The sequence below is a fragment of the Nestor notabilis genome, unplaced genomic scaffold (genome assembly GCF_000696875.1).
Source record: "Nestor notabilis isolate BGI_N333 unplaced genomic scaffold, ASM69687v1 scaffold15725, whole genome shotgun sequence".
NCBI classification, from domain to species: Eukaryota; Metazoa; Chordata; class Aves; order Psittaciformes; family Psittacidae; genus Nestor; species Nestor notabilis.
In genome coordinates, this window is record NW_009930782.1 from 1 (window position 1) to 12,046 (window position 12,046).

At 39.9% G+C, this 12,046-nt stretch overlaps 2 protein-coding genes across 2 annotated transcripts in view; one reads left to right on the top strand and one right to left on the bottom strand.

Annotated features, from left to right (window-relative positions):
• The first annotated feature begins 663 nt into the window (after positions 1–663).
• LOC104406564 (cytochrome c oxidase subunit 6C) lies at positions 664–5,147 on the top strand. Its single transcript, XM_010015583.1, has 3 exons — positions 664–794; positions 2,386–2,524; positions 5,052–5,147. Exons 1-2 carry the CDS (start codon positions 681–683, stop codon positions 2,503–2,505), a joined length of 234 nt encoding a protein of 77 aa, XP_010013885.1. The 5' UTR covers positions 664–680; the 3' UTR covers positions 2,506–2,524; positions 5,052–5,147.
• Positions 5,148–9,272: 4,125 nt separating this feature from the next.
• The window catches only part of VPS13B (vacuolar protein sorting 13 homolog B (yeast)), a gene marked incomplete at its 5' end in the record, with an annotated part of 82,496 nt that continues 79,722 nt past the window's right edge, over positions 9,273–12,046 (bottom strand). Inside the window, one exon of the mRNA XM_010015584.1 lies at positions 9,273–9,585. Within this exon, the coding sequence (XP_010013886.1) occupies positions 9,340–9,585 (246 nt within the window). The remainder of the gene's footprint in view (positions 9,586–12,046) is intronic.

Below are 12,046 nucleotides of genomic sequence, written 5' to 3' on the forward strand. Positions count from 1 at the left end.
GGTCTCTGGAATGGTTCCTATGAAGTGTGAGAGGAGGGTGGGCAGCACCAAGGGCTTTGGGAACAGCTGGGCCACTTCCGGGCTTGGCTGCCGCTCCGTGGGCCTGTGAGCGCAGAGGGCAGCACCCTGCGGGCAGCTCACAGCTCAGTGAACCTCGCTTCAGGCCATGCGGGGTTTTAGTAAAATCATACCGAATAGAAAAACATCCTTTAATGCAGTAAAGGTTGCAGTTACTTAAAAAAAGCCCCAACAAACCAACACAGAAGGAGTTTAAGAGGTGTGCACTTTTCTTTAGAAATGAATGTGATCAACATTCTGAATGTCATCTGATGTAAGCACCAGGACAGCAAACATGAAATGGTAGACTGTGCAGGGAGAGAAAGATTTAGTATGAGCAGAGAAAGCCAATCTTGGTCTGATGAGTACTGGAGGTAAAGAGTAAAAAAACTTACATAAATTCATGTCATAAATAGGTTGTCCTTGAATATCAGCTGTTAAACATTCTCATTGAAAAGCCATATGATAGAGAGGAGTGCAGTTGCTTGTGCTGTGAGGGTGATTGTTACACCATCCACAAAGTACAGTCTTTCTAGAGTAGAGCTACAGAAAATAATTTTAAGTAGAGCTTCTTGTCCCACAATTCTTTTTTTTTCTTTTTTCCTTTTAGGAAATAAATCACCATGTCGTCTGCACTGTTACCTAAGCCACAAATGCGGCGCCTTCTGGCCAGGCGGATGAAGTTTCACCTATTTGGGGCATTTTTGGTATCTTTGGGATGTGCAGCTATATATAAGGTGAGCTCTGTAGTCATTCAGTTATAAACGGGACTCTTTAGAGTGCTTTAAGAATTCATAATATTTTTTGTTGAGATTTGGTTAAGCTGTTCATCAGAAAGCTTTAGTAACATATTTTTGTAAGCACGTTTCCAGAACATAAATAAATCCTCTAATCTTCATTTGAAGAAATAATGTGACTAACCTGATGCTTTAAGCTGTGTGATCAAGATCATGCAATTCATGACAGTCTCCTTGTCCTAGACTACTCATAATCATGCACATTAACTCTAGATAGTCTGTGTCTCTGTCACAGTATTCAAGCATTGAGAGTGTTGTCAGATTCTTATTTCTAGACTGACTTCAGAAAACTTGCTCAAAAGCAATTTGGAAAACCCATCCTTGATACTGAGGCTCTCAGTGTGGGGAAAGCTGGTGTGGTCATTTTACCCTTTCTTTTGAAGTATCGTGGAAATGGAGCATTACATTTCAAAAAACCCAAACCCATCCACTTACAGATTGCTTTTCATGGTCCTTAAGAAACTTCTGGTAAAGGTAGCAGTGGTAGTTGTTCTTGTGTGCCTTTACCAAATGATTCTTGGATCTCATACACAAAGCAAGCAGCACAGTTAGAGTTACTGTGGAAGAACTGGATCTTGGTTTGGTCGTTGAACTCGTGCTATTTGCAGCATTTGAGTACTCAGGAAGCTATTGATAAAAGTGATTTCAGGTTGTTTGTCACAAAAATATCCCAATCTACCTACACTTCTGAGAGATCAGCAAACATCTCAGAAATAAGTTTGCACAGTTCAAGTTCAACATCTACTTAAGACCTCTGTTAAGAGGTAGGCAAGCTTGGTTTTGGGCAGACTTACTGTATTTATTTTTTTAATAGTTAATAAAACATAGAAGGTTTTATACCTTCTCTGTCACTCCCACATTAATACAGTAATAAGGCAGCAGACCATATTTAGAATGAGTAGGATGGATCTCAGTAGTGATTTATTTCCTTACATGTTAGATAATGTTGGACAAATCCACCTTGGACTTCCCTTCACATGTTTGGGGGCTTTTGGAGCATATCTGTGTGCTTCAGGTGAATGAGTATGCAAGGAGTCAAGATTGTGTCTTTCTGTGTTGGTGAGCTGTATGAGTGGCTTGGAGGTCTTGTAAAATTTTACCAGACTTCGGTAGTTGACCTACAGTGTAGCTCAAGTGTTCAGGACACCTTTTTATCTGGAGTTAGAGTTCTGCAGCTGCCCACAGGCATAAAACTTGCCATAATGGCATGTTTTACATACAAAAATATTAACAGGGAGGGCAATGGACACATGAGTGTCAGTATAGGTGGAGTGTTCCTGGATCTTAAAAGTATAATGTGCTATCTTGTAACGGACTTCCTTTTTAAGGTTTTACTTCAGATAGTTGTTTTCCTGACCAGTGGTCAGGTAGACTAAGCTGTGGATTTAAACAGAAACAAAGTGCTATTTTGCTAATTTGAGATGAAGGCTTTTAGGACTGATATCCACTGGTACAAATCATAGTGCCAGTAGAAAAAAAATCCTGGTTGTAAAGGTTGGCAAGGTTTAATTTTCTGTGTGTCACTTTCCAGTTTGGAGTTGCTGAGCCCAGAAAACGAGCTTATGCAGAGTTCTACAGAAACTATGATCCCATGAAGGACTTTGAAGCCATGAGAAGAGCCGGTGTGTTTGAGTCTGCACCACCCAAATGATGGCATCCTGCATTTACAGGTAGTAAGCTACTCTGCATTCGGGCAAGAGTAAATTAGGTTCAGTGATACAGGAGACTTGCAGAGAGTGATGCCAGGCCTTTCACTCCTCACGCAGCCATGGAGAGGAGAATTGCCTGATACCACTGTTACGCTGCTGTTGTCACACCTTGAACTGCTTAGCTTTAGGCTATTTACATCTACTACTTAGGTACTTGTGGTAGCACAGTGAGTGAGATGGAGAGGCTGTTTCTCTATCATAGCATGCATCTTAATGTAAGGAGCAGAGGCAGCTTCCACACATCCTTTTGTCTTTCGAAGTTGGTGATGGGGGAAGATAACTAGTCCTGAGAGGAAATATGTTTATATACACACACACATATATAAAAATTGCAATAGCATACTGCTCTGTGTACTAATATTCAGATTTTTGCCATCCTGAATTAAGCTTGAATAGAGCTTTGTTCATGATACTGTTTTCCTAGCACTTAGTGCTGACTTTGTTTGAAGACTATCAAACTTTGTCCTCCCTGTCTTCATAACACCAGGAAAAAAAGTCCTGATTTCAACCTTGTAGTTATTAATAACCACACTCACTAAACTGCACAAGCTCATGGTGTGACAACTCAATAAAGAATTCCTCCCCCTTTCTTGATCCAAATTTCTTACTTTGAGTTCTCTGCTTCTCCTAAAATTACTTCTAACTAATCTAGGATGATAGCTTTTTCATTCTTTTGGAATGTTTTCATATTGTGATCATTACGTGATAATCTGTGTCTCTAATTATCTCGGCCAGCTGGATTTTCTCAGCCTGTTTGCATAAAGCAGCAAGATTGAATAAACGATTTGTACTCGACACTATTAATATCAAATTCTGTTGTGTGACAAGCTAAAACTATCTGATTTCTGTACAACACCATTACATTAAAAAAGCAGAGCTCTAAGAAGTTTAAAAGTTAAAAAAAGAAAAAACCTCCATGACAGTCCCTTTGGTTTGGGATTTTGGTTTGTTTTTTTTTTTTTGTGAGATGGGGAAACTTCTGTTCTTTAGCTGTGACTGCAACAAAGATAAATAATGAAATGCTGCATTTACCTGGTTTTGTTTTTGTTAATTCTGCCTCTGGTTTGGTCCCATTGCTAATATATAGGCACTTCTGAACTAGACACTGGAATTGCATTCTTTAGTCAGGTGGCCTTCATCAGGGTGTTCTGAAAGGCCATCTGGTGGTAAAATCATTTGAAACAAACACTGTCAACAAGGATGCATGTTGAATATTAAATTGGAATCATGAGCAGGACTTTTTCAGTGCAAATAGAGCTTTGCTCTCTATTAGCTGATGTTTGCAGCTTAAAAAAAATTGCACACTGTGAGCACCTGTTAAAATTAAATGTTTCCTAAACATTTCTTCCATTCCTTAATTACGCCAGCTCAAAAGAAAATGTGAAAGACAAGGCATTATACGGGATTTTGTTTGAATTTTTGATGTTTCTTATTCCTTAGCCTTTTCATGTCGTAACTGGTACTTTTCACTCCTTTACAGTAGAAAGAGTTTTGGGGTTTTTTATACATGCACATGAATACTTAAGTAGAAGGGGAAAGCAGTGCCAGTGTTTCAAATGTTCTGGAAAGACTGTGAAAAGGACAAGTACACAGAACAAATGGAGGACATTTTTATTTGTCCCAGTAGCTTAAATCTTGGCTATGGAGGTTGGATTTGATGCTTTTTTGCTATAGTTACCTAAAGAGTATACTGGTCATGCATGCTTTACATCTCCCATTTTACTGGAATATATTCTGTATGTGGCAGTAAATACAGTGGTTTAACCTCATTGAATACTGACTCTGGAATCAGCACTTAGCCCCAAAACTGAGGAAAGGGAGGGGAGTTCCTTAGCTAAGATGGCATGCTGCATTGAGTTTGTTCCTGCTGGGCATGCAGGCAACTTGGTACCTATGGGTGAATTGGCATGGACTTTGTGTGGGGATACTGATAATGAGTGTAAGTATAAATCTGAGGAGTATCCTACCTCTAAAGCATGCTCAGTAATAGAAGAAAGGGGCAAGCGAAGAGTTTGGTGCTAACCCCCACTTGCATGACTTGTCATGGAGCACAGCTGGTCTTGGGTTGTGTTCAATGTAATGTGGAGAAGCAATTTGAATTTGGTTTTCTTCCTTCCTTGGTAGGTTGCCTACACCACTTGTTTCCTTTCTGGCTTCTATCTGAAAGCTGCATTCCTTTCTCTTTCAGGCCCTTAGCAAGATTGATTCAGTTATCAGTGCAGCATGTATAGTGGATCTGATGTGCTGTGCAGTATTGTTCCAGCTCTTGATTTGTTCCATGTTTCACTTCTGTTTGCCACATGAAGGGTGTGTGAATCTTAACCCATCAGGAAATAACAGGGGGAATTCCTTTAGACAAAACCACCACATAAACATTTCTCTCTTGCTTTGCATTCATACATGCTGATAATGTTTACTCAGAGCATGAAGTTTGTCCAACTTAACTTAGTGTTTTTTTTTTATCTTGCAGGTCCCCCGTCAGTCTAAGGAAATGTGATGACTGAACCTTATTTGTTCACTGAATTGTAAAGTGTAGTGCACTTCAGTGCATGGCACGCTCTAATATAACTCAAATAAAATACATCACAGTGGCATTAGTTGTCTTCATTAATGTTGAAATGCTTAACTGCTCAGATGCTGGGAGGAGTGGTGGAAAGTCTTCATAAATTGCTCAAGGTGATTAAGTCTTGTTTCCTTCTCCCCAGGAGCTGTTTACCCCTCTGATTTGGCCAAATTCCATGTTTTATAACAAAGCGTATCCCAAAGCAGGTACAGCTCGTTTGTCCCAGCTGCTGGTGGGAATGTGCAAGAGGGTAGTTGTTACAGGAAGGGAGAGGCTGGATTTGTGGAAGGGGCTGGCCTCTGGCTACACAGGGTGAACTCACCTTGAGATGAAAGTCTTTGGAGAGGAATTCTGGAAGAATACTGGCCAATCTTCCTATCAATCTCCTTCTATTGTCATCACTGTGTTGCCGTTGTTGCAGCAGCCAACTGCTACATCAATACTTAAAAACTGCAAATGCCCACTCTTACACATGGTATGTTACTCTGATGGGAAAATGACTAACCTGCAGGTATTCGATGTACAGGGAAGGGGATAGAGAAAAGAAACACTTCTTTTAGGGTATTATGGTAATGAGTACCTTTGTGTGCTGCTTCTAGACATGTATTGTTTCATTTTTAAGTGTAGTTTTGATCTCTGCTACATTCTGTAGTCCAAGACCTGATGCTCTGTGTTCTGCCATGATACCTGTCACGTGGAACATGCTTTGTGCATTGCCTGTTGCTGAGGTTGATGATGGATGGTACTGGGACTGTAGCTCTTGATTGCTGAGTGTGAGTTCTGGGAGAGGAGTTGGAGCTGATGGTGTGATGGGAGGGAAGGCTTTGTACAGAGCAGCATGACAAATTAGGCCATCTGTGTTGTATTTGAAGGTCTTCAGTTCAAATCCTGTTTGGAGTAACTCATTATTTTAAATGGATCATTAACTACTTAACACTTAATAGGTATCAGTGAGCAACATTTGGACTAATGAAAGCACGTAGGTAATGTATTTGATCCAGAGAACTATTACAGAGCAATGTGGGATTTTTAAACTCTCCATACAGGCAGTGCTTCCTTTAAGCAAAGAAAGAATTTGACATTAGCTGTGCAGGGGAAACCATCTTGTAATCAAAATACCCCTGCTCCTATAAATGTAAACCAGAGCTTAACAATAGCAAATGATACCCATTTATCTTCCCAATGTACAGTATAAACATTGCATGCCATTAAGTACCGACTAGCATTTTCTCAGGCTTGTCTGCAGGTTTAAATAGCCGGGGGTCTTCAGTCATACTGACAGCCTCTGAGGCAAAGCAACTTGCTACTGCCAGGTGTGCCGGCTAGCAGTCCTGCCTTCCCTTGCAGGTCTAGCCTCTCTGCTCTTCCCAGTTGCTGTGAATTAATTTAAAGTCTAAGTTTCTTCTAAACTGTTACAGCCAACAGCACTTATTGTTGTAGTCTGTGTTCCTGCAGTTACCAGCACGTGCTGATTTAAAGAAATGAGAGTTTTGTGACTGATGGTGGCTTTTTGACCCTACAGCAGAGGTGTCTCTAGCTAAATCTGGTCAACCATGACAAGGACAGGTGAGCTTCAACTTTTATGTCTGTGCTTTGAGAGGCTGCAGGGTAGAACTGTTGCTTTCTGTGTGTAAGGTTTCATTACGCATGTAAAACAAGTGCTTTCTTTCAGCAGGCAAAGCTAAAAACTAAAAAGACACATTTGAAGTTGTGAGCTCTCCAGGTCTAAAGAGCATTATGAGAGCAGGCATGTTGTAAAAGTACACATTGGAGTGCTTTAGCTGCCAAGTACAGGCAGCTGCTCTTTGGACAACTTTGTTTTCATAGTTCTCACAGCCCGTATGTGAAAGAGGCTCATTTATATGCCATCTCCACATGTTTCCATACATGTGGTCGGAAGGGGGAGAAGGAACCTGCCTAACGCAGTAAAGATGCTAGCTTAATTCACAGAGTGTAATTCACAGAGTGTAATTTAAGCAAGTGTTTATTCCAGGAGAATATAATGCAGGAAAAACACAAATGTATCTTAAACAATGGCTTCAGTCTGCAGTCTACCAACTTTTAAAAGTTAAACTGCTGCCTTCCCTCATTTTTTTACAGGTGTGTTTGCATTCTCTTGGCTGGCCTGTGTACTACATAAATAATGAACAGATTCAACTAATTCACATGGTGACTACAGTGCTGTTTTGATTCAGTCACAAAAGCAGAAAACTTTTCAGCACTCTTTTTTTTTGGCAAGCTAATCATCAGGTTTTACTTACTATGTATTCTTGGGATTTATTGCATTTTTTAGGACACGATGGAAGTCCAGTGACCATTGGAATCTAATGGGGTCTACATGAAGCTTGCTTGTCTGTCCTGTCCTTGTTCTACACAATGACCTGTTCATTCCCTGTAACCAAATGACCAAATAGCTCACAAAACCAGTAGTATAGGAATAGCTTTATTATCTCTAAACAATCTCATTATATTACAATTTGTCCACCAATATGCAAAATTAGAAGTATTAAACTATTTCCATAAAATATTCAGGAACTAAGCATGTGCGTGTATATACATATACATTTTTTAAACAGTGTTATTTCAACAATGACTATTAAATCACTGTATGAAATGTTGATAATGGATGGGCTTATTTCACAGTCAGAAAAGGGCAATGCAGATCCCAGGCGTCTGTATTTTCGGTACACAAGAGACATGGCTTTTACAAATACCCTTTAACAAAACAGAACTCATGAAAAAAACATTGCAGTTAGTTACTACATTCTTATTCACTGTGCATTTGGTCATATCAAGTATGCATAGAAGTTATTAACTATAAAGCATATGCATCTGCTTCAAATGATGATCAGATTTTATTCCAGTTCTTGTCTCCAATTCTGGCCATGTTCAGGAATCCCCATACAAAAATTCATGTCCATAAGTACATAGAAAAGAGGAGAAAAGTAAGACACATAGTTGAAAACCAAGTAAGCTTTTGGGTTTTAAAACTGCCATAATCAGATTTGGTTTATAAAGTAATCAAACTGTGCCCAGAGTCATTTCTTGTCTACTACAAGCTGTAAAACATCTGAAAAATAAGACACTTAGAAAGCTCTTTCATCTTGATGTGTTTAACATATATTTATAAGTGTATTGTGATGGCATCATGAGCTGTTAATGTAACTGGCGCCTGTGGGTCCCTACTTTTCAATCAACTTGAAAAAAAAAAATCTCACTTTGCTTAGCACACATTTGAAGGGTCATGTTTTTAAATATCCCTGGTTTTATCTGTTCAATGATGATAACATAAAATGACTCACGGTTCAGATGTAATAGGCGCTGATCAGAAGTAAGTGAGACCCAGCAAGGCTATATTTAGCACCTGCACATCTATGTTAAATTGAACTTGTAGGGTTTTAGTAGATTTTAAGGAGACTGAGCTCTGTTTCTTAAATTTTTGAACTGCATGTTACTGGCTTCTAGCTAACAACCAGACAATGCACGATGTCCTATATACATTGAAAGTCCTTCTGAAAATTTGATAGTGGATAAAATAAAGTTTCTGTATACAGAGAGTTTTGAAAAGAAATTCATGTTGTAGTTCATGTTTTGTTCTCCAAACCACACAAAGGCACTAGTTTACATTAAGTCCTGCAAAACTTCAGTCAAATAAAGGAAGCCATTTTAAGGTTAAAGTGGTGCTAAACCCCAGCTGTCACTAGTAACTTAAACCAGCCACACCGGGTTTTTCAGATTTAGTGGGGGAAAATGTTTTACCTCAGGACGTACGTGTTGGGGCAGGGGGTGCATGCTGGGGGGGAAAGGCTCAGCCTTGAGCAAGTTTTTACAGCTGAGTTATGAACGTGGTTTATAACAGAAACTGGCAGACCCTAAAATATGATATAAAGAATATTGATACACATTTTGTGTGTGTGGCAAAACTGCACGCAATTTTGCCTTGTTCTCTGATTTTTGGCTATTGAAAGGAAAAAGGATTTTGATTGAGCTACAGTCCAAGGCTGTTCCTTTTCCCTTTATTCGTCTGCTATAACACTTTCCTTCCAGCACTAGTATTTTGGCTAAGGAGCAGGAATTAGAAAAAGCTATTGGGCTTTGTTATCATCTCCTACCTCCTCAAAAATTGTATGCAACTCTACTTGGTGTAGGTTACTGCAGAGAAAGCATTATTTTCAAAACGGTAAGACATTGCTATACTCACCACAAATTATTATTAATTAAATCCTTTCCTCAAGGCTTTATTTTTCACCATGGTGAATTTGCTAATGAATACTTGGGCAAAATTTGGATCAACTACATATTGGTATGTTTTCATTGTAGTTGGAAGGTGTTCAGTAGCCATGGTCTGCAATGATGGCACTGTTGAGGTGCTGGGAGTGAGGTGGTACGATGTCTTTGTGATGTACTCCACAAGGCGGTTGTATTGTTGTTCTGATAGTCTCTCTCTAGCTCCATCTGCCTGAAATCAGATATAATATTAAATAGTAATATATAGATAATGTAAAATAGTTACCGAGTTATTGACAGTAGCTGAATGTGGTACTAAAAGCAGTAACTTCCACATAACTTTCTGTGGTTAAAAATCTTCATCCCTGGGATCTTTCTTATAACGGTCACATGGATATTTTAATCAAGTGGTTTCCTGTAGTCTAGTGCTTAGAGGATTAGTCCTCTCCTTTCCTTTACTGTTTTGGACACTTTGAGAAGCTCCAATGCTGCCATAGAAAATTTAAGCACTATCTTTTGACAATTTCAGGGATGGACACCTTGGTCAAGAGTAGATCTTTGTAACAGATCAAGTGTTTTAGACAGGAAAAGCATCTGAACCCCTCCTAGAAAGATGTCGGTAGCTCTCAGCAGTGCTTATCAGATAGCAATTCTAATTAGCAAAAACATTTTCTCACATAGTCCAATTAAAGACAGCCCATAGCTATATCTGGGCAGTTAAGTCTTTAACTTGATTTAAAGTAAAGACTAGAAGCTACCTTCCAGATGAACATTCTATGATGGGATATATCCGTCTGCTTCTGGTAATCAAAAAAGCCACACTGGGTCAGAGAACCCAGGAAATCACATTTTTTTAAACAAAAAGGTTTTACTAAAGATGGTTTGGGGGGTGTCATTTCTGGAGAAGAAATCAAGGTGTCTGTGCAAACTGCCTTTTCCACCACCATGAATTGGTAGGACTCCTGTGAAGAAATCCCTACTTGCAGACTGAGATACATAGAGGTTCAAGGCTCTAGCAAGAGGGATGCAAATAAGCTACCTCTAGTGGGAAAAATACAGGAAAACAAATACTGTCAACAGAAAGGTGGCTTCTACCATATATACTGCAGATAAAGTATTAGATGGAAAGCCACCGGCAAACCTGGCTTTGGAAGATAGATCTGCTGTGCTCTTTTTTGAAGAAGAAATCGCAGATGACTATGACCAGCTTGAGAAGGGAAGGCATGCAGGCAGGCGCCAAGCTAGTCACACAGTTTCAAATAAATGTATTTCAGAAATGCCACCATGGATGCTACAGAGGTATCACTAACAAAGTCATCCAGAATAGAAGTCACTTCCCAAATATGAAAATGAGCAAAAAGGCAGAAACTATCCTAGGGCAAGGCTTTGATGCTTCCTCATTGACACTTGGGACAACTGCTGACCAGTTTCATTTCTGGAGGGTTTAAAATGCCCTTCTTTGTCAGATGTCATGGTAAGGATTCAAAGACAGCTATCTTCTGACCGTCTTTCAGGGAGTTTTACACATGCCTCACTAGATGTGGTGGCATTTTCAAACAGTACTGTTGGATTCAATTTAACATCCATGATCAATATCTTGTCACATCTCTGGACTGCAAGGCTCATGTTAAACAAACCACTGCTTATTTGAAGAAAGAATTAATATGATTGATTGATATATAGTGACAGATGTCACATTCTAATCAAAACAGGCCCCTCTGGTTTTTTTTACTGTGTCTTTGGAGATGATACATTTGCTGCTCAGCAAGTGAAAACACTTCTGTTTTCCATCATCACCACAAAATGCTAAAGGAAGCAGGCTCATGAACAAGCTCAGAAGCTCAAGGTTGGAGCCCATACCTAGAAACAGCGGAAATGATGAAATGGGCAGAGAAGAGTGTGGTTTCCATGAATGACCTTAAAGGGAGGGAATCATAGAATCATAGGATGGTTTGGGTTGGAAAGGACCTTAAGATCATCTAGTTCCAACCCCCCTGCCATGAGCAGGGACACCACACACTAAACTGTGTCGCCCAAGGCTCTGTCCAGCCTGGCCTTGAACACCTCCAGGGTTGGAGCATTCACAACTTCCTTGGGCAACCCATTCCAGTGCCTCACCACCCTCACTGTGAAGAACAGTGAAGAATAGTGTCTGAGCCACACAGAATCATGGAATATTTAGGGTTGGAAAGGACCTTAAGATCATTTAGTTCCAACCCCCCTGCTATGGGCAGGGACACCTCACTCTAGACCATGTCACCCAAGACTCTGTCCAACCTGGTGGAGCATTTACCACTTCTTTGGGCAATGCATTCCAGTGCCTCACCACCCTCACAGTAAAGAACTTCCTTATATCCAACCTGAAGTTCCCTTGTCTAAGTTTGAACCCATTACCCCCTGTCCTATCACTACAATCACTGATGAAGAGTCTCTCTCCAGCATCCTTGTAGGCTCCCTTCATCTTCAGTCTGGTGGCACAGGAAAAGTATGTGAACAGTCAGTCTTCTACCAGTTGAAAGGAGAGAAATACACTGAAGTCCCACCTACATTAAGTAGATTTTAAGTTATAGGGTAAATCTTGCATGTAGGTGACTCCACAATTTTTCCTGATTTCTACTTCAGGAGACGTAAGCCCAGGGGAAGCTGGGTTACAGTCCGACCAAAAGACCCAAGTTATTAAAGGAGATGGAAAG

Coding starts and splice junctions, on each gene's coding strand:
- LOC104406564 (XM_010015583.1), top strand. CDS start 681: ATGTCGTCTGCACTGTTACCTAAGCCACAAATGCGGCGCCTTCTGGCC. Junction 795..2,385: donor GATGTGCAGCTATATATAAG/GTGAGCTCTGTA, acceptor GTCACTTTCCAG/TTTGGAGTTGCTGAGCCCAG.